The 23,289-nt window shown below is 36.8% G+C and overlaps 1 protein-coding gene across 8 annotated transcripts in view; it reads right to left on the bottom strand.

Moving 5' to 3' along the window:
• LOC138178705 (titin) overlaps nucleotides 1-23,289 on the bottom strand; it is an 81,892-nt gene that overhangs the window by 2,667 nt on the left and 55,936 nt on the right. For 3 of the 8 annotated variants that reach the window (XM_069110907.1, XM_069110992.1, XM_069111152.1), the window contains 10 exons: nucleotides 13,082-13,437; nucleotides 12,259-12,487; nucleotides 11,623-11,820; nucleotides 10,869-11,072; nucleotides 10,599-10,762; nucleotides 7,178-10,195; nucleotides 6,072-6,291; nucleotides 3,225-4,001; nucleotides 1,997-2,182; nucleotides 98-613 (listed from right to left, as the gene is read on the bottom strand). In XM_069110907.1, the coding sequence (XP_068967008.1) occupies nucleotides 98-613; nucleotides 1,997-2,182; nucleotides 3,225-4,001; nucleotides 6,072-6,291; nucleotides 7,178-10,195; nucleotides 10,599-10,762; nucleotides 10,869-11,072; nucleotides 11,623-11,820; nucleotides 12,259-12,487; nucleotides 13,082-13,437 (5,868 nt within the window). Of the gene's footprint in view, nucleotides 1-97; nucleotides 614-1,996; nucleotides 2,183-3,224; nucleotides 4,002-4,196; nucleotides 4,563-6,071; nucleotides 6,292-7,177; nucleotides 10,196-10,598; nucleotides 10,763-10,868; nucleotides 11,073-11,622; nucleotides 11,821-12,258; nucleotides 12,488-13,081; nucleotides 13,438-23,289 lie in introns of those variants that run through there. The other 5 variants (XM_069111423.1, XM_069111080.1, XR_011172895.1 and 2 more) reach the window with 5 other exon arrangements.

Raw genomic sequence — 23,289 nt, 5'->3', positions numbered from 1 at the left:
AAACAAAAGTATCCAAAGCTGAGGGACTGCGGATGCTAAACAAATGCGATGATAATAGCTCGTTATCGATACAATCGTCGCAGAAGCAGGCGAGTACCTGCTGAGTCGACATTGCTGGGTGGTCCTGTAGCGCTACTGTATCTGGGGGAGAGACTTGGTAAGCTTGGGCTCAGGGAAATCGGACTGGGCGTCGTGTGATCCCATCTGGATGGCGATGGCGAACAAGGTATAACGAGACTAGGTGGCGCCATCGTGCTTCCTCCCTCTTGATGCCTCTTTCTCGCGTTTCTGATGTCCTCCGCCTCCGAGAACTCGCTCTCCGACGTTGGCTCCCATTTCACCGTCTTCGACGTGCCAAATTTGCCAGCTGGTTTGCTCTGTCGCGTCGAAGACGCCGTAGAACTGCTTCTCTTCGCGAAACCGTTCTCTTTCCTCGTAGTGAACTCGTGAACGATGGGTACCTCGATGTCGCTGGCTCGTCGTTGGCCTTGGATCGTTCTGTTAGTACTGCTGACTGTTCTTTTGCCTTCCCCAGGAAGCACGATTCCGAACTCGTAGCCAAAGTCGTACTTGAAGTATATCAGCCCGGTGTCTGGGTCGATTTGCTTCGTTCCTGTGTTTTTTTTTGCGATTTTTGTTGGTTGAAGATATTTCTTTGCGATGGTTTTGTTTGGATATTTTTCTAAATGGTGGTATTATCGATGTTCGATCAAGTTAAATAGAAGCTGCTTTGTAATAATTTTTCTGCCTGTCGAAGATCTTTTCTTTGAGACAAACGAGTATTCGTTGGGATTTCTTTACTATGATACTATGATAGTTGATTTTTCTAACTGTTTCGGAGGTTGTAAAATTATATCTCTGAATAGAAATGATGTTTTTGAACTTTCTGTGCAATCAAGTAACTGTCTCGTGACAGCAGAATATTTCTCGACTTTGCATTCGTAATGGAATGCGTTATGAACTATACTATATAACTATACTATAGAAATGTACAGTTATATATATACTACATAACTGTATTAGGTCGAAACTTGTAATAATTTTTAAGCAAATGGTTACATGATTTTTAAATATAAGTTACAGTACTTAATTGTTTATATATTTCAATAGTAGAAGATCCTATCTTCAATGCAATGCAATATAAACTACAGTTATTATGTCATAGAATTAAACTGCAACAAAGTCTGAAGTTCTAATAATTTCAAGCAAACGTTTGTTCAGCTTCAAAGTATAAAATGTAACAATTAACCATACACGTATTTCAATGATGAACTATATAATTATGTCGTAGAATTAAACTGCAATAAAGTCTGAAGTTCTAATAATTTCTAAGCAAACGCTTGTTCAGCTTCAAAGTATAAAATATAGCAATTAACCATACACGTATTTCAATGATGAACTATATAATTTTGTCGTAGAATTAAACTGCAATAACGTCTGAAGTTCTAATAATTTCTAAGCAAACGCTTGTTCAGCTTCAAAGTATAAAATGTAGCAATTAACCATACACGTATTTCAATGATGAACTATATAATTATGTCGTAGAATTAAACTGCAATAAAGTCTGAAGTTCTAATAATTTCTAAGCAAACGCTTGTTTAGCTTCAAAGTATAAAATGTAACAATTAACCATACACGTATTTCAATGATGAACTATATAATTATGTCATAGAATTAAACTGCAATAAAATCTGAAGTTCTAATAATTTCAAGCAAACGTTTGTTCAGCTTCAAAGTATAAAATATAGCAATTAACTATACACGTATTTCAATGATGAACTATATAATTATGTCGTAGAATTAAACTGCAATAAAGTCTGAAGTTCTAATAATTTCTAAGCAAACGCTTGTTTAGCTTCAAAGTATAAAATATAACGATTAAACATACATGTATTTCAATGACAAAAGATACTATTTTCAATGGAAATAGCCATAAAATGTGCATCTACTATTTATACTATATCGTATAATTGAATTACTATAGAGTCTAAATTACCATGTTCCGAGTGTCGTGATTCCTCTCTGTAAGTTCTGGGCTCGTCGCCATCGCTGGCTCGGCTATCGATCGGATGCTTGAGGATCGGCTTGCCCTGCTTCAGATCCGACTGGATGTCGCTGACGAATTTCTCGGTTTTCGATTTGAAGCTGCTGGTCATGTCGCTCATGTGACGCGACGCGACGTCTGCGGATGTTTCAGATTTTTTTGTGTTACGGGACAACACAGCTCGCCAGCGAAATATTTCTTTACTTTGCTTTACTTTTAGCAAGCGCGCAGAGGAAGATAGACAGTTAGAGTGTAGAGAAGATGATAACCGCGAATTATTTATCAGAATGAAGAGATGGCGAAGATAAAGAATTTGAATAGTCGCGATTCTCGAATAAATAAAGAAAGGTGATTATTCTTCAATTGGTATCGTCGGATCATAGGTAAGCACGATAATTTTGCTTGGATTAATTTATCCTACTTAATCCTCATTTGTATTTTAGCTTTCATACAATCTCTAGCTTTCCTATTTAATTTCGCTGTAAATTTTACAAAATAGACCCTTTTTGCAAAATAAATAATTTTGTATATCTAAACTATTTCAATATTTCGAGCTATCAATGAACGAAACGTAGAAAATATTTCTCCAATAAACTTGACAGATCGATAGCTTTTATCGCGTAAAATATAAAGCACAAAACAATACACCAAAAGTATATGAGCAACTTTTCTTTTCAATCTAAACTATCGTCGATACCAATAATCCAAAAATCCAAATTGAGGGTTAATAGAATTTGCTTCGCTGCATCCCTACTTAATAAATGATTGCTAAATTGTCATTCCCTTTTTGAGTGGTACAACATCTTAATGTCGCGTCAACTGCAAGGTTATTAGCGACAAGAATCCCCAAACTTGGTAAATACCACAATACAGATATATATACATATAAATATACATATACTACAATACATATACTAGACACGTGCTCTGATTAAATCATAGTAACTCGTCAGATATATCCATAACGATTAACATTATTCTAGAAATTTTCATCAAGCATAAATCCTCTTAGAAAATGTTTTATCTACTTCCTTAGTCCTCCCAACGGTATAGGCCACATATAACATTTCCATGAATCTTCACCTATTCCCAAAACGAACCCCTGCCAAACGTTAAACACCCAAAGCAACCCCCTGCCGGCAAGCATACGCAAGAACAGAGACATCAACGTGATTCTTACGATTGGCTGCCTTCTTCATGTCGCTCCTCGAGATAAAACCAAACTCAGGTGGTGATCCAGGCTTCAGCACATCCTCCTGCCTGGAGCTAACTTCCTTCTGCATTTTCATCTGTGAGTCGATCCTCCTCGTACTACTATCGTCCTTTAGCTGGGTCATCGACGTTTGTCTCTTGATCACGGGTGGCCCAGTGTCAAACTCCAACGGCGAAACCACGTGTTCGTGTCTAACCGGAGCACTCGATGACCTTGGCGCCTTCATCATAGGCGGTTGAACCTTCCTGTACCGTGGTTCCTCCGTGTCACTGTCCGCTGGAGCCCATTTAGGTTTGATCCTCGTATCGATATCGCTCTCGTAATCCGATTCTCTAAATTGACCTTGAACAAACTTCTTTGGAGTCGGTACTTTAAACGTCGACTTGTGTCGTTGATCGGGCGTCGTGTCGAAGCTTCTGAAGTCAGCCGATGGTTTCTGGTCGCCAAATTTGATCACTCGACTAGTCTGCTCCACCGTAACGATTCTTCTGCTGTTTTCAGTGGATTCGTCCATTCTCACTGTTTTCTTGGTTTCCGTGCCGATCGCGTTGTGGAAAGGCATACCAGATCGAGCTTCGTAGTAAGTTGGTTGAGGTGGTGCATAGGCGATTTCTGGCGGAGAACCAGGAAGGAGAACCGTCTTCTGTTTGGTCGGAGTGGTTGTTGCGATTCTCTCCTCCTTTCTCTCGAGCTCCTTCTTCGAGATCTCCTCGATCAGCGGCGTTCGAGGCTCCCTGGGTTTGCCTATCGGTAGAAAATAGTTCCCGGGTGACCTCGATCGAGAGACGTCGACGTGGTGAAGAAAGCGGACAGAAGGGTCGCGCGTCGTAACGACGTCGGTTTCACGCGTCGTTGAATCGTTCTCGTTCGTTTAAACGAGTTCTCGATGGATCATCGAGCTTCCTCTATTCGATGGCTTTATCCGATGTTGATTGATTCTTTTGTTTTCTTTTTTTTTTTTTTTTGGTTTGTTTTTGAATGAACGATTGCGTAAAATCGCGAATAGCGAAGACACGAGCAGTGAAACGAAGTTTCAGTGTTTTGAAACGAGGGTGAAACCAGCGTGAAGAAACAACGAAGAATAGAACAAAGGCGATGGAGACGAAGTAGAAGAAGATGAAGATGGTTAGCCACGAAGATGGGTGGAGAAAGATTCGGAGAAAAAGCGGGTAAACACAAGTACGTACTTCGAGTGGCCGAGAAGAAAAGAGAGAAGCAAGCGAAGCAGGAAGAGAGGAGAACTTATCTTGCGAGGTAAACAACGAGAAGGGAAGAAAGCTTGCCAGGAGGACTACTTGTTGTAAGCTGGAAAAAAGTCGTAAAAGAGTGAGAGACCCATCGACACCGGCCAGTCGATTTTGTTCTACTGGCGCTGTTGGAAAGCAATTCTTATTTTCACAATGACATTTCCCTTAACCAACATTTCTACAATGTGACAATACAATGTATATCAAGCTGCATCTACGTGGTATAATAAAACAGTATCATAATAAAATAAATCCTTCTGCAAGTTTTTGGTACGTTTAGATCCTGTTACCAAACTGTATCTTTTGCCATCATTTCACGAAACAATTATCGTAGTACACCTTTTATTAGTACCCTTTGTTCCAAATTTTCCAAAGACCATCGTCGTCAATGTTTTATAATTTTTTATGTCTCTCGTTTGGTAAATGTGCAGACGAATTAGACGAACATAACAAAAGGGAAATTACGGATTAGGTTTATCTTTGACAAACTGAAAATATGACCTTAAGAACTGAGAAAAAATGAATTGAAAAAACGAGACGAAGATCCTTTGAATGATATTACGCGATACAAGAAACGACTTTAATCTTTGCACTAAAGGAATCTCATATTAAAGTCATATTAAATATATATGTCGGAGATGTAGGGACAATGGGCCTTTCTTTTGGAATTTTGGGAAGATTCCCAATACTTTGATCTAAACTATTCATTATAGCTGTACTTAAATAATAGAACTTAGAAGTAGTAGTTGTGATACGATCTGATTACGTTGGCCTGAGATTTGTGACAGTGGGCTTGGGCTCGAGGTGACACAGCTGGTCGCCGAACGTAGCCACGGTCATGGGATGAACGTTTTTACTTAACAGTAGAAGTACCAATATCGAGGGACACACGCTGTATTAACAAACAAGCTCCGGGGCAGGAGCTGTGACGGCTCTACGCGGGTCTGCCTAGTAACGGCTCCTGGAACTTTGTCGATAACCCCGATCAATACGCAATTGACAAGTGTGATCGTGTCAGTCTTTTATTCTTATGATCACCTTGGAGAGTTTACACACAGCGTCTGGTCAATCAGTCAGAAAGATACCGTGCGTCACAGCTAAGGTCATTTTGAGATTCAAAACATATTCAATTGTACAAAGAGTCATCCCGTTGACCGTGGATTCGTTTGAACCTAAGAACATTGTCTTTACTTTAAGAGCGACTAATAAACACGTTAAATTGTTAAACCTTGTTAAATCAACACTTGCACACATAATTGTAAATATAAACCTCATTGAACAACTACGATGGCTTGTCCTAATGAAGATACGCAACGCGCCCCTAAAACTAGCGCCAACCCGACAAACCCGACACATATATATTAAATAGGTCATTATTAATTAAAATTTAAGATAATCGAGTTATGTCATCAAACTACTCTCTATGATGTAGACGCAGCTTTATATTGTATTCATCAGAAGAAACTATTAACGATAATACTATGTACAATTTCTGATAGGCTCGTGTAACGAGCTTTGAATAATACCATAATAGGAAGTTGTCGTTTACATTAGAATTTATAGATACCTGGACCAGCGAGACTTGGTTTTACGGGTCTGAAAGTCTGGTCGTCGCTTTCGTAACCCCGCGGTTTCCAAAGGGGTGGTATTCTGCCATCGTAGTCGCTCTCGTAGTCGCTTTCGCGAAATTCGCTCTTCACGAATTTCGAAGGACTCGGAGAGGGTGGCAGGATCTTCTTTGCTGTTTCCAGCTTCTTCTGCGACTGATCCGTGGTGTAAATTGTTTCCTGGAAAAAATTACAGTCGTTTTCGTACGATTGTATCAAACACGCAAAAAAAAAAAAAAAAAAGAAAGAAAGACAATACTTAGCTAATGCTGACAAGAAAGACAAAAACATACAATTAGTCCTCAATAAGTAACATATTGCATCTTATCCATTATTCCTTAATTTTCATCTTTGTGTGCTATCTTATTTGATGTATGCTCCAATATATGGCACGTGGTACGTACTTGTATCACAATTGAATGATTTTAGGCGTACTAACACTGTTATATGGAACACCATATATTTGGTACCATTTTGTACAACAAAAATTAATTCGAAAGCATTCGAAACTTGGAAGATTCACTCTGATGTTATATAAAATATAGAAAACGTGTTTAAAGTTACTTTAGGATTGATAAACTTATTAGCAGCTTTTCACGTCGCAAATTTCACTCAGAGTTTTATATTTCATATATTTTTAGCATTTTAGCATTTATTTTTAGCATTTATATTTCTAGTTTAGAAAGAGCTTCGTATTTGATATTTTCTTAATGTTATAATCTGATTTAATAAATCTTTTAACATTTCGCTCTAATATATCTTTTGGTGTAATGATAATCAAATGTAACAATCTACCAAGATATTTACCAATTGAGGACTACAAAGCAACAAACTGTATGTTCAACTCTCAGACGATAAGTATAAACCTATAACAAACTGGTTAAAAACGCATCGCAATTAACACACAATTGTTATCTCAACACAAAAGCTAAAAGAAGACATTTGTTAAAAAGACACGATCGATTCATTCGATTAAACAAAGAAGAATTTCTTCGATCCAAGCAACTCCGCGCTGTTCATCCTGCTCTCTATACACATCAAGCTAGTGAAAGCACACTTCTCCAACCTTCGTAGAACTGAATCTCGACGGGGACGCGGAGGACGCGTAGCTCTTTTCAACGAACGAGCTACGTTGTTGAACGCTGGCTGGCTGAGTTGTCGGCTGCTTCGAAGGAGCAGGTGACACGAACGATTCCTTTTTCTGTTGCTGCTGTCGGCTATCGTAACTTTTGCTCTCAAAATATTCCGATCGACTTTCCTGATACGAAGTGCGTGACTCCGTGTGAGAGGTCATGGACGACGAAGATTCGTGCTTTCCGAAGCTTTTCTGCATCGATTGAATCGAACTTCTCTGCTGGAACGGCTCGTCGGTATCTGCCATGTATCCACTTTCCTGTTGGAACGTCTTCACTTTGAATTTCGGAGATTCTGGCTTCTTACCAGGTGGACTTTTCGGCGTTGGACTCTTCGTGGCTGGTTGAACATAGATAGGAGGAGAGCCAGGCTTCAATTCGATCTGTGGTGGAGGCTGAACCACTTGATATTTCTGTTGTTGCTGTTTCATCTCTTTCTCTTGTTTTTTAAAAGTCGTAGTCTTCTTACAAACTTTCTCTTGCTGTTCTTTGGTGATCACGGGTCTAGGTGGACCCACAGTTGCAGGGGGAACCTCGAATTTAGATGGGGGAAGTGGCTCAGGCTCGGTGGACCTTGGCCTAATCGGCTGCTTAGGCACTGGTGGCTGAACTCTTCGATAACGTGGCTCTTCGCTGTCGCTCTCGTATGGCCTCCATTTTGCTTTCATCAAACTATCCATGTCCGATTCGTAGTCACTTTCTTGAGTAAAGCTGCTTTTGATAAATTTCGTTGGAGTCGGCGGAGGTGGCACTTTTGGCGTCTTTATCGTAGATGGAGGAGAAGGTTTAAATGGAAACGGTTCTAGGATCTCTACAGGTGTTTGCGTCTTAGCCGGGATAGGAGGAGGAGTCATTCTAACGTCTTTAGGAGGCAACGCAGGTGGCTCTTCCTTTTTTGGAGCTGGAGGAAAGGTTCTGATTCCTCCAGGTGGAATTTTAGCTGGCTGATGCTCCAACGACACCTCCAAGGACTTCTCTATCTTCTCGATCTTTTTCTCTTTGACTGTTGGTGCCGGAATATATCCGATTTCCGGAGGAGGACCCGGTTCCAGAATAATCTGATCCGTAGCTGGAGGAGTTGGTGTCAACTGATACGGTTGGGCCACTGGTATTTTCGGCGGTCCGACACTTCTGACGAGACTTGGAGCCTTCAGATCGTCAGATCCTGTCCATTTCTTCGAATATGTCTCTTCCATCTTCTCCGATTTCTCTGACTTCTTCGTGTCGAATTCACTAGTGTATTTTTCGTACGACGACTTCTCCTCCATTTTATTCACCACATGATCCACTTTGATGGTTTCAGCGTTATAAATGATTGGTTGAATTTTAGGTGGAGACGGAGCTCTTTTCGACATCTTCTCCGTCGATTCCTGTTTCGAACTCCACGAACGCCTTTCTGTAGTGCTGGACGACTCCATACTAGTCTTTCTAATTCCACCGTCGATCTCTTCCACTTCCCTCTTAACCTCCCTTTGCGTACTCTTGAAATCCTCGCTAGGAGTCTGCCAGTCCTGTTTAAACTTCGCCTCTTCCTGAGGGGGCCAAGACTTTCTCGTAGAATCAGCATACTTCTTCGCCCAAGATTTCTCCATAGCCAATCCATCGGCCGAAGGTTTAGGCGAAGTAGACCTAAGAATCTCCTGATGACTCGATGCAGCTGACTGACACCTGTATTCTGACAAATCCGTAGACACGTGTGACCTAGTTTCCACATCAGACGACGATGACCAAGGCCTAGTTGGAGACGTTGCTCTGAACGAAGACACGTAATCCTTCTTCTCGTGAATTTCCTTTCTGACGCACGGTTCTTCGATTACCTCTTTCTTCTCGAGCTCAAACGGCGGAGGTGGCATAGAAAAGGATGGCGCCACTTTCGGAGCTTCGCTAATCTTTGGAGAAGGTGTAGGGAAAATCTTCACACCGCCGATAGGCGCATCTATAGGAGACAGGGTTTTGTCGAAGGATTCTTGCAGCTGTTTAGCCTTGATGGACACGTCAGGGCGTTTTTTTTTTAATTCTTCGGGCTTCGGCATGTAACCAATCTCTGGAGGAGGCTCTGGTACCAATTTAAAACCCTCCATCAATATTTCAGAGCTCTCTGACTTGCTCTCCATTTTAGTTTCCATTTTGCTTTCCATCTTTGACATAGTTACAGATCCTTGAACAGAAGATCCCGAGGACATTGTTTCTTCCACGACTGTCTTCTTGGTCTCTACCGGTGGTTTATAGGGTTCGTATGGGAAGTCGAACAGCTTGTTGTCCACTCCACGAGAAGCTGTACTACCCTGTTCTAATTTAGTGAATATCTCGTGGACTGCTTTCTTCGTAGTTTGGAGTTCCGCAGGCTTTGGTTCTGGTTTCTTCACTTCTTGGAAAGTGGTAGATCTTTCGTAATTTTTTGTTAATTTTCCAACCTTGACTTCGTGACCATCAGCGTCGTCGACTAATTTTATCATCTCTTTCGGACCTTTCGGAGTTGCCTCTGTTTCCTTCGTCATAGACTCGAAGAAACTCAACGCGTCTTTCTTGGCTATCGTCGAAGTTTCGATGTTCTCGTTTTCGATTTTCGTTTTCTCCTCGATCACTGTAGTTTGTGGCTCGAAGCCCTTCTTGTCTACTTCTTCGCGAATTACTTCTTTTATTACCGTTTTCTCTTCCTTCTTCGGTTCTACCGTGACGCTTGGTGTCTTGTGCTCTAGCTTCATGTGGAACTTTTGTTCGGATTTCGATTGACTTTGATGAGATTCGACAGTGGATGAAAACATTTCTGAACGACTCAAACTGGATCCTGGTTCCTCGATCTTTTCTACCGTTCTGGTCGTCTCGGCCATTGACGCCGATGATACGATGGGAGTTGTCTTTAATGGTGGAATTGGTTGAATTTTCGTCGTTGTCACTTGTTCGCTTGTCGATTGTTTGCTAGAGGGAACCTCGCTCTTCTTTTCGTCGGACTAAATACGAATATAGGACTTTATGCTTTGTTTTCTTTGAAGAATTTTTTTATTTAGTATTGTAAGTCTTGTGGATGTTGTTATACTGGATTTTGTTAGTTTGCATCTTTAATATATCGAAGTCGATCCTAAATATATTGGACGACGTACAAAATTGGTTTGGGCGTTTAACCGATAAAGTATGAAAGTCTAATTTGCAAATGTTTTAGTGGAAAATTTCAATGTTAGGATAATTTTGATTCTGCCATTTTTTATTAGAAAATTTTAATGAATTATTTTATGATATAAGTTTGATCTTATGTTAAAAGATTTAATTTAGAAGTCGAAATTAAAATATCGAAATTAATGTTGTTATTGTTAAAGTTGATCTATATGATTAATGATCGTAGAAAGAAATAATTACCTGGATAACTTTCTTGTCTTGCACATTCTCATAGATGACAGTTTTATGGACTTCTACCATGGTGTCTGGTGTTGGCTCGAAGACAGCAAAATCTGCTATACTTTGAGCTTCTCCACCGGCATTTGTTGCTCGAACCATGTATTTTCCAGCGTGCTCCTTTTCAGCTGAAATACATTTTATCATACTTATAATGAATGTCACGAAGAGTAACTTGAAAATAATACTTTTATGAATTATTTATTAATTAAGTGAATGTTTAACACCCTGTACCTTTATCGATGAGTAGCATGTAACAATTTCCTTGCTGCTTGATCCTCAATTGCGGTGGACGTTCTTTGATAGGAACATCGTCCTTGAACCAAGTAACTGTAGGTTCTGGTGTTCCTGTGATTTCTACTTCCATATTCACACGGTCTCCGCGTTTCACAACCTGAGCTTGCAATCTTCTGCCAAACACCGGTGGGAATATTGTTTCTGAAATTTATTGGAACCGTGTGAAATTTCATTAAAGATAGGCTCTAAGAATGAAATTAAATTGAAAGAAATAGAAATTAGGAATTAGAGATTAACCGCGAAATTTGTATCAGGCCACTCAATCGAAACTTGCTGTTATTCTAAATTCTCTGTTTCAATTTTCGAAATTAATAAAAAGAAAGATGTTAATACATAGAATTTTTTTAAATAGATAAATAAGATTTCTCTCAATTCTCAAAGATTAACCGCGAAATTTGTATCAGCCCACTCAATCGTAGGAAACTTGCTGTTATTTTAAATTCTCCGTTTCAATTTTCGAAATTAATAAAAAGAAAGATGTTAATACATAGAATTTTTTTAAATCAATAAATAAGATTTCTCTCAATTCTCAAAGATTAACCGCGAAATTTGTATCAGGCCACTCAATCGTAGGAAACTTGCTGTTATTCTAAATTCTCTGTTTCAATTTTCGAAATTAATAAAAAGAAAGATGTTAATACATAGAATTTTTTTCAATTAATAAATAAGATTTCTCTCAATTATCACGTACTTTTCACAACAAGATCGGCAGTGCTACTAGCAGAACCGACTTCGTTGCTCGCCGTGCAAGTGTATCGTCCCGCGTCCTTAACATTTACGTTCTTCAGTTCCAAACGAACGTGATTATGCGCGTACGTGATCGTCATTCCGTCCTTCGTTTTCAATTCCTGTCCATTCTTCGACCAGCTGATAAATGGCTGGGGGAACCCTGTACAAGATTTACGAAGCAATTACAAAAGGTAAACGAACGATGAAATAAAATTAATTTATCGCTAGACGGTGCTGTGAAATGCAATTTTGGCAAGAGAACAATCAGATTTTCTACATAATATAAAATATATTAAGAAGCGTAATAATCTCAAGTTTCGACGAGAGGAAAATATTCTACGTGCCAAAGTAAAGTGTCAAACGTTTTGCTGCACTTCATTCCTATGATATATCATTTTATGATCGCAAATTTTAATCAGTTTCATTTTGTCATCGATGAATCCTTCGAAATCGTTAAAGACACGCTAATAACTACTCGTTACGACGAAAGAAAAACATTCTGCTTGGCAAAATCAATCGATAAATATTTTATCGTGCTTCAAACACAGAATAATAATATTCTGTAAATTAATATCTTGAGAGACGATATTTATCTTACCATCGATGATTCCTTCGAGGATAATATCAGTACCCTGATCCACGATCATCCCCGTGATTGGCGAAACGAATCTCGGAGCTGTACATTTTCTGCTTGGCTTCGACATTTGTGCAGATTTGACGTCTCGTTTGATTCCTTCCTCGTCTTGGGAAACCACTACGGTTTTCTCTTGACGAATCTCGCCTGGTTGGTCTTGAATAATCTTTTCGTGTTCTTCTACTTTGTAGCACTGTGAAAAAACAAGATCCAATACGATTAATTCCTTTTGTCAAAAAGATTCATTTGCATTACTATTTTTATTTTATCGTATCCCAAATTCTGTCTTTTACAAGCACATAGTCGAATAATATCCACATGCACAAATTAATAATGAGAAGAATAGGGCTATTTCTTCATTTCTTTTTCTCTTCACTGTCGTCTATCTTTCATTTCTAAATTTTATATACAAAATTCCATTAATCTACGTTAGCTAAGAAGAATTAATTAATTCGTCGTTCCACTTGTCTTAATATTTTCAATTTCACATATCCAAGAATTCCCTGCTTTTAAAACAATGACAGATTATGATTAATTTTATACACATGCGTTTATCGTGTCGTTTTGATTTCGTATTGAGTTCGAATTTGCTTTGCCCTCGTATTGACTAGAAATTTCTTTTCCAATGGGGAGATATTCTGACTGATTAAAAAAAATCTACCAACATGTTGAGTCTGTTCATACTTCTCTCACTATCACATCCACGTAATCTCGAAATCATTCACGAGCTTCGGTTTACATTCTTCAACTAGTCTAAAGTATCGATTAAACTGTAGAATTAACAAACCTGCACAACAGGAGGTGCCCCATTCTCCGAGGACGACTGTTCCGTACTATGAATGGTAGTCTTCACGCTAACGCTGCTGGGTTCCTGTCCAGATTTTGTCAAGGTCGAGGACGTCGTCGATGAGATGTACTCTTTCTTCGTGGTCGTATGTGTGGTGGAAGATTCCGTGATCGTCTGTGACATCTTGGTCAATACTTGACTCTCGTTTCCACCCTCGGTCTTCTCCGAAGAGAAGTGTTTGTCGCTGCTGCTTGCTGCATGCATTTCGTCGGCGGGCAATCTTTCGACTAATTCGAGTACTCTTTTCTCTGCAACCGCCCCCTCAGTCTTCTTCGCTTCCTCCCCTATCCAGCCACCTAATGAGGATGATTAATATAGATATCAATAGATCGTCGTGTGCTTCTTTTTCTTTTTTTGGCACTCGGTTAAGACTCGCACGGTTCGTCAGGTCTTTGTAATCCGGAAAAGGAAACCGGGGGCTGGTGAATGAGGATGGAATTTTGTAGTAAGTTCGTTATATCGCTCGCATTACGACGAGACACGTACGACGAGAAAAATAGAATATACGTCATACTTTGTCATACGATTTATTCGTGGCAAACTGATATTGAATTGATTAGAATTTTTATAAAATTAATAAATGTATTATTGACTTTTGTAGCAGGTTTTCTTTGCTACTGGATCAACGTACGAAATACTTGTAATTATGTAAAAATATGAAGAAATTTCTTCTTTTTTTGTATTTTTGTATTTACTGTTGTATTCTTCCATGATTAAGCAGTATAATAATAAACTGTTTTTGTAAAAGCTGGATCAAGGCACGAAATACTTGTAATTATGTAAAAATATGAAGAAATTTCTTCTTTTTTTTTGTATTTTTGTATTTACTGTTGTGTTCTTCCATGATTAAGCAGTGCAATAATAAACTGTTTTTGTAAAAGCTGGATCAAGGCACGAAATACTTGTAATTATGTAAAAATATGAAGAAATTTCTTCTTTTTTTTGTATTTACTGTTGTATTCTTCCATGATTAAGCAGTGCAATAATAAACTGTTTTTGTAAAAGCTGGATCAAGGCACGAAATATTTGTAATTATGTAAAAATATGAAGAAATCTCTTCTTTTTTTGTATTTTTGTATTTACTGTTGTATTCTTCCATGATTAAGCGGTATAATAATAAACTGTTTCTGTAAAAGCTATAAAATTTCAGGCCCATTGTATATAGTAACACTGATATTATTCAGCAAGGCGAAGTTGCGTCACGTGTTACAAAATCACGCAATTCGTAGCAGAAATATTTAAGGTGACAAAGCTTAAGCTTATTGCATCTTTGTTTGCTAAGTTGACTTGGAAAGTGATATTATTATCCGTGACATACCACAATTGTAAAACAACTATTATACGTACATTATTTTATATTGATATTATAATTATCATTATGATATAACTGTGAGTACGAGCAAATGTAAACGTGTTTGTAAAAAAGTAACGCATAATGTATTTGTAAATGAGTCCATTACCATTGGCAATTTTAATTTCGATTGAACAAGGACAAATACCTTTTGTTCTTAAAAGAAATAGATGTAACATGAATAATATTTCTGACACTAACTAGTCAAGTTACTTGTTGTTACAATATGACTTTGAACTCCTACATTGTCGTTGTACAGGAAACCAGGTGAAAATAATTTAGGCACAAAGTGAAAACAAAGCATGAAGAAGTTTGAGATATAAGGCAGGTGTCACTGAAAGATGCCCCGAATTTCATTCACATTCTCTCATCACGCTAAACTCCGGATAACTTGGCATCGAAGGAAGGCACGCATACCAAATATAATTTCACTCGACAAAATGGAGCGCACCTTTAATAAAATTAAATCGGACGCAAAATACTCGCAGTAGGTAAACAAAAACAAAATTCGCGACAAATACTCCACTCTACTAAATCCTTCGAATTTTATAGAGAAAAGGAATAATCTAAACTACGAAATAATAATTTTATATAATTCAACAAAAATCCACCATTTTTCTAAACCGTTCAATCTCGTTGTCTTATCGAACTATTATGCTTTGACGATCGACTCGCATCGATCTATTCTTCGCGAACTCTTCGAACTCCTCAACAGTCAAAAATGTGATATTAATTTGTGAAATATTAATTAGCTTCTATAATAAATAAATAAATACTGAACAAACATTGAATTTCTATAGACTCTGCAACGTTGTTTTCTCCTGCTAGAGCATCGCCAGACGGTGGACATTTACGGAAATTCGTATTTTTATAAATATAATTTACAAAATGGCACTTAGGCAGAAAAATACTTTATCTGTGAAACATTACAAAGGATAAGAGATTCGTATGTTTCTTCGTATTACGCGTATACTGTGCATTTTTGTATCTTGAAATTTCTCGTAGGTGCATGAGATTCCGCAGACTATTGATCAGAAATCAAGAGTTTGATCGTCGATCAACATCGATCTGTTCCCTTGAATCACGAATGTATTAATAGCTGGCCAGTTAAATCGATGCCACGCTAGAATCGGATCATCGTATCCGGAATTGGAATCCGCGGGAATGGCGTAACCGTTTTGCAGGAATTCCGCGTTTGCTCGACTCTCGAAGGCAACCGGAAACGGAACTCGAGGACCGCCAATGTCGTTAGACAATGAAAAAGAAAATTAATTTTGCCGCGAGATCGAGACGAACTAAACCGTATTCTACGTTATTTTAGAAATTTCGCACCTTTCTTTGCTTCGAACGACAGAACAGAGGTTTAACTGCTAAATAAACAGGAGAAGCTTCAAGGAATTTTAAACGAATTGTACGTTTCACGAGAGTCACGAAAAATAATAGGACGAAAACTCTTCTTGTCTAACAATTTCTATTAAAAGACGACTGCTTTCGAAACGAATGATTTTTTGGTAATTAATTCTTTGGCTCTGTAACATCGAACTATATTTGTCGTATGGATTATGGTTCGAATTTGGGAGAAACATTAGGTTGTCCGGAAAGTTTCTTTCGTTTCATAAGGTGATGATAGACGAACAACAATTTCTGTTTTATATTATTTTATTGAATTAGGTATGATCCCTTTCGTTCTATTTCTATCATTATGTTCGTGCATAATACAATAAACTAATATAAAACAAACAAAAATTGTGCGTCTATTATTTCCTTATAAACATTTCGGACAACCTAATAGATTGAATTTTATAACAGAGTTTAATATAAACTTCGACTCTAGTTTGAATCTTAACTTTCTGGTCTATCAAACTGAGAATTTTACTCGTTGCAAATTATGTATAATTTATTGATATTTGACATTCTACGCAGTTACACGTTGTAACAAAGAATACTTAGCACTGATTTATGTAGTTTACTAAAAGATTCTAGTTGTTATACTCAATCGATAGAAGTTTCGTGTTAATTATAAACTTCTATGCGTGGTTCAAAATACATGTAATCTTCTGATAAACATTACGTATACGTACACCTATGGTTAAGTGGGTGTAAATTTTATTAATATGTGACTCATATTCTTAAGTTATTTATTAGTTATATGGTCTCCATTTTGAGATCGTAAAAAGAAATTTAGATAAACTTCACAAACGCAGATCACCATGCTCAAATGAGAATTTTTCTTTAAGCAAATATACAATATTTTGAAAATATATTTTGATGAAACATATGATTAATTAATACAGATTAAATCGATTGAAAGTGAATAAAAATTCGTTAATTGGTTGAACAGACTCAGTGACGAAACTACAACTACCAAAGGATTCCTTTTCATTGTTTCCAGTATAACTCGCTCCTCACCTGAAGATCTCATAAACTTCAGGTTTCAAGATAATCAAAAGAAGTTTGTAGGTTGGCGAGAAACCAAGATACGATACGCTCGAACCGAAAATTCATCCCGACCGACATATCTGGATCGCGAGAATTCGGCCCGAGTCGTCCTGAATTCACTCGCAAATCACGAAACATCCGTTCGGATGTTGGCTCCAGTAAAACCTCACCGCGGCTGTTATTTACAGAGAATCAAGTTCCTCTTTCCTTCTTTTTTTTTTTTTCTTTCTTCATGGGAAGTTGATTACACGATTTCCGAATTTTATGGTTTGTTGAAAGGCCGTAAAAGTTAACTTTGGACGTTGTATCTTGGTTTCGATGAATTGGAAAGCCCTTCGAACGACTAAGAAAACAGTATGCCCACGATCAACGACGAAAATAGTAACGTTCACCTAGCACCGGGTAAATCGATCATTGGCACGGGATTTATTAAGTCGAGCGTGAGATTTGAAATGATATCGGGAATTACAGTGATCCCTTTTAAAATAGACACAACGGCGAGAAACTGTGTCGTTGCGAATTTCATTTGGAAGTTGTTCTCGGGCTTGCAAATAATTCAGCATGACGGGGACGAATAGAAAAATTTAATGGAATTTTGAAAAGCGTCTAGTTAATTCATAGATCTACAACGTACGAATTTTACGAAAGAATTTCGAATTTTACGAAAGAAGAAATTGCACGAGATATTGAAGATACGTTGTAAGATATCTTTAGAAGGTAAATTATTGCTTCAACCCTTTGCACTGGCAATTTTATTTCAATTTCGTTAGCAGCAGCTGCCAACGCTTTTAAGCGTTTTATTTGAAATTTACTTTAACTAAAGAATAAGACAATTTAAATAAATAAAGGAAGAAAGAGATTCACTTAAATAGCAGTTTTATTCATACTATTGTTGTATTTTGTAATTTCTAAGTGTATGATATTTCTTGAAACAATTTCCAGGATGCAATCCTGCTTTTCTTTCGCACGTTTCACAAAAGAAAGGTGGATATGAAAAAATGTCGAGTGGGAGTGGGAGCTCCTGAGATAAAAACTGATGTCGAGTCACACTCGACATACAAGTGCAAATAGTTAATGTAATAAAAAATATTTACGAATACGTGGGCTGGTTTCGTATAATACGAGTTTGAAAAATAACAAGATCTGTACAACGTGATCTATCGAAATTTCATTCGAAGATACGATTTACTGTCATAAATTTTGATTATGAGCACGTAAATTCAGCCATCGTTTCATCATACTGCCATCTGAAGGGAATTTATTTTTATCAAACAGCTGTCTCTTGTATCACGTTATCCGTAGATACTCGAATCATCTACCACGAAATACGTTAACAACGTGTCAAAACAACGTTCTGTAACCTCTTCTAATCAGGTTCTGTATATTTCAATATCTCGCCAACTATAATTTAATTTACAATTTGCTACTATGACATAAAATGAATGTGCCAGATCGTGATGTATGAAATGTCTAATTTTATCAATTTTCTAATCTACTCCTTTTTCATCAAATATTTTTATTCTGACAATGTTATATGAAATATAATTTATATTAAAACTTTCTCTTTTTTAGACGACTATTATTTTAACTTCTGCTCATACGAACACGTCTTTCTTAGAATTCAACGAATTTCGTTCGATTCGATAAAAATTAAAAACTCAAACACGCGTGTCTACACACAAGACAACGATCGAACTGTCGCTTCGCACGTAACAATCCTCGAATAATTTATATTAATTAAATTATATTACTAAAATCTTATTAGAAGACTGCGGAATTTTATGCCTTTGCGATAGGTTCGAGGATGAGAAAATTCACAAAACGATTCGTACAATGAAAATACACGTAATAGGCCAGAGTATGCAACGGTAGATACGTAAAAATATGTAAAATATCGAGAATGGATTAACAATTATAATATTTAGCAAGTGAAACAAGCATTTGATCATGCTTCGTGCTTTAGTTACGCTCTCAAAAATACGAATTTGCATAAATATCTACAGTCTACTTATCACTGGTGTTACCTGGAATATAGGTTTCAGAACGTCGATCGATTTCGTGTCGATTTATGGGTCAGTCGATGGCGTTTCGTGGTCGAATGGAAGAGAGCGACACTAGGTAGGAGCGAGGCTCCCCGAAGAAGACGCGCTCGAATTCCCTGGGTTAGCGACTCTGGACTAGGCTACGTGCCGGGTATTCGTGCCGACAAAAATAACGTGCTTTCTGCGTGTGTGCACCGGCCGAAAGAGAGAAGGAGCGAGGGAGAGCATCTCCTCTGGCCATCGCGACACACGGAAAAAGATTGCGAGAATACGGAAATCGCGGAACTGACCTGTCCTCGGGGATGGACCAGCTCGTCCAATTAATAATAGTAAGTTAGTGTCGTTAGTTATCAAACGTTCGAAGGTAAATTGAAATGATCGATGAGCTTTAAGAGGAGGTTTAATTTATCGTAGTTGGAATCTTAGAAATGAAACGAAATTTTTGTTATTAGGAATATTTTTCTCCTTATTTTCCTGTGTGTGTGTTTTTTTTTTTTTTTTTTTTTTTGGTTTGTCAATGGAATAATAGATTTAAGTCTACTGTAATTTTGCATCATTCTATTTGTTTCAGTTCATGATTTTTATTCAGTTTGCAATTTTTATTTCATTTGGTGTCCGATTTTTAGGGAAACGAATTGTCTTCGAATAATATTAATATCGAATGGTGAAGAATGAAAAGTGAAATGTTTGATGAATCGATTTTCTGGAGGATAAAGTGTCGACAGGATCATGAAAAGTGAAAAGCTAGATGTTCTTTTATAATTAGACTTTTTCACTCGTTCTATTGTTTTTTGTTATAAAGTATTGGAAAAAGAATGTTGCTTGCCAATGAGTGTGATAGTTTCCCTATTGTATTTACATTGTTGAAATAGCGTTGAATTTATGATTATGGTTTCTTTATAACCCTGAATCATACTGAATCATAATGATTTATTTTGGAACTTCGATACGTTACGCGTATAATATTAGTAGATTGCTGGTTACGTTGTTACTAATTCTGTAACGTCGACTGTTTAGATTTCACGTATGTGATCTTAATCTGTAAGTACAGCTTTCTCAATGTTAAGGGTACAATTTCACCTATCGTTTCTCTTAAATGATCAATAAAAAGAGGAAACAAAAATATACGTAGTTGCATGAAACTACAACAAAAATCATAACAATCAATTGACATACCAACCACTGCAATAGAAAAGCAACGCACGTATATAGAAGCCTTATTTAACACGTATTACATCACTAATCTGCATACATACAACCAATTTACTATATTTACAGTTGTGTGCGAAAGTTTTCTACCAGCAGATCTTTCACTTTACGCTCTTGTGAAAAATATCTAAACGAATGTGAACTAACAGTGGGCATAAGAATATGACGAGAAAGAAAAATAATTCTAAATAAATACATACTTTTTTAACATTACTCAGAGAAATTCATACAATATAACAAACTTGATGCTCTCGTGAAAAATATCTAAACGAATTTGAACTAACACTGGGCATAAAGATATGACAAAAGAAAAAGAAATAATTCTAAATAAATACATACTTTTTTAACATTACTCAGAGAAATTCATACAATATAACAAACTTGATGCTCTTGTAAAAAATATCTAAACGAATTTGAACTAACACTGGGCATAAAGATATGGCAAGAGAAAGAACAATAATTCTAAATAAATACATACTTTTTTAACATTACTCAGAGAAATTCATACAATATAACAAACTTGATGCTCTTGTAAAAAATATCTAAACGAATTTGAACTAACACTGGGCATAAAGATATGGCAAGAGAAAGAACAATAATTCTAAATAAATATATACTTTTTTAACATTACTCAGAGAAATTCATACAATATAACAAACTTGATGCTCTTGTGAAAAATATCTAAACGAATTTGAACTAACACTGGGCATAAGGATATGACAAAAGAAAAAAAAATAATTCTAAATAAATACATACTTTTTTAACATTACTCAGAAAAATTTATACAATATAACAAACTTGATGCTCTTGTAAAAAATATCTAAACGAATTTGAACTAACACTGGGCATAAAGATATGGCAAGAGAAAGAACAATAATTCTGAATAAATATATACTTTTTTAACATTACTCAGAGAAATTCATACAATATAACAAACTTGATGCTCTTGTAAAAAATATCTAAACGAATTTGAACTAACACTGGGCATAAGAATATGACGAGAAAGAAAAATAATTTTAAATAAATACATGCTTTTTTAACATTACTCAGAAAAATTCATACAATATAACAAACTTGATGCTCTTGTAAAAAATATCTAAACGAATTTGAACTAACACTGGGCATAAAGATATGGCAAGAGAAAGAACAATAATTCTAAATAAATACATACCTTTTTAACATTACTCAGAAAAATTCATACATAATAAATATTTTTCAAAAAATTCATAATAAATATTTTTCATATATTTTCTGTGTAATAGCATTTAATCTTGCAATTTTATTGAATATTAATTAGAATATCGCGTTTGAAATATAAAGTGAAAGATCTATCTGACCGGAAACCATTGCTTACCGCTGTGAAACAAACACTTCTAGAGATCACGTCCACTCTATTATTGACAGTATCACCATAAAACTACTCGTTGAAACTGTTATTCTTCCTTACGTTCGATGATTCACGATTCAAAGAAATTTATCGTTCAATCAAAATTAATCAATACATGAAATTTTACGGATATTTTCTATAAAATGCGAAACATACGTTAGAAAATGAGTATTGAAGCGAACGATCGACTAGATGAATGTTTCTACGTGGATCGTAATACAGTGTACAGGTGGGCGTAGAAACGTCAGATTTAATTGCGCGGCATGTGCACCGACCTAATATTAGTCGTGACTCAAAGTGACTTTTCGTCGGTGAAAGAAGAGAAAAGAGTTTGTTTAGTCGCCCTGGTTAAAAATAAGACCCCTCCCTTCTATATTACAGCCGAGTTCGGGGTAATGGATCATGGGATATCGCCTGTTCACGAATATCCCCGTTAAAAAGAGTTTACTCGACGCCAAAACGGAAAGCGATATTTATCGTCGGGATGAATGTTGATAAAAGATTCAAATTACGACCGGCTACTATCACTTTTAATAAAAATAGCTGATTTCACCGTGTTTATGGGGAAATATAGGGCAGATTTTAAGGGGGGAAAAAAGAAAGCGATAGAAAATAAGTGAAAATTCAGGAGAAGACAGTATAGAAATTTATAAATAAAGAAATTTCATTGTAAAGGCGACAAAAATGTAGAATTTGATAAAAGTATCATAAATCCATGGAAACCACGAATAAGCCATTTCTATGTGAAATTATCGTTATGAAAATTGCTAGAATGAAAGTAAAATAAGTTCGAACAAAAACAGGAAAATTCAAAAGGACGCACAAATAGGAAAATGAATAGAAGCCGATGAAAAAGCAGGCGGCCCTTTCCCAGTACAAAATTACAATTACGACGAAAGTAAAACGTACCAGGGGGAGGGTAAACAAATACGAAAATTGAATAAAAAGGAGAAGAAGAAATTAAAAATTCGGTAAAATCAACGAAATTGGATAGAAAAAGATAAACAACCCTCTCTTTGTCTATATAAAAAACACACTTGTAACAGGCCCAAAAATAGAAAAATAGAAAATTAAAATAACAGAAAACTTTAGAAATACGCAAATAAGAAATTTATATAAAAACGATACGAGAGATAAAATTTGATAGAAATAACAACGCGTCAATGGAAAAATAAAAGATATTCGACCACGATATTTAAACAAATATCTGATAGCGAAGGTAACTGAAAATTGCGCGGGCTCAGCGTTGCAACGAAACAACCAAAACTTCGAGACGCTGGCAAACGGGTGGTCGCGTGATTTTTCTCGCGAAAACCAACGAGAACGAACGGTGTCGAATTTCAAAGAGTCCGTTGCTGTCGCAACATCCCGCTGCTACGTATCATAATGTTTTATCCATTCGTATCGTTCGTTCGTTGCGACATCTCGCTTTTCCGGTGATACTGTTCTTCTACGTGGAAGCTGTGTGTCGGCTACCTGGTGAATGAAGCTGCCATTCGGCTTGCATAGACGCGTATTAATAACTCGTGACACCGTTGCCGGTTTCGACGATATTTTGGCTACGCGCGAACTAATTTGCTGTAACGCGGTTGGCAATAAAAATCGCTTCGTTTCCGAAAGATCGACACCGCCTAGAATTAACCGCGAATATTGCGACGTTGCGGAATTTCTGTTCGTTTAAAATCGAGCCACGACGAAAACATACGAGAGACGAATATTT

This window comes from Bombus flavifrons, chromosome 1, assembly GCF_040668555.2.
Source record: "Bombus flavifrons isolate JBK064 chromosome 1, iyBomFlav1_principal, whole genome shotgun sequence".
NCBI classification, from domain to species: domain Eukaryota; kingdom Metazoa; phylum Arthropoda; class Insecta; order Hymenoptera; family Apidae; genus Bombus; species Bombus flavifrons.
Note: the sequence above shows the minus strand (reverse complement) of the source record. Positions and strands in the feature narration are given on the sequence as shown.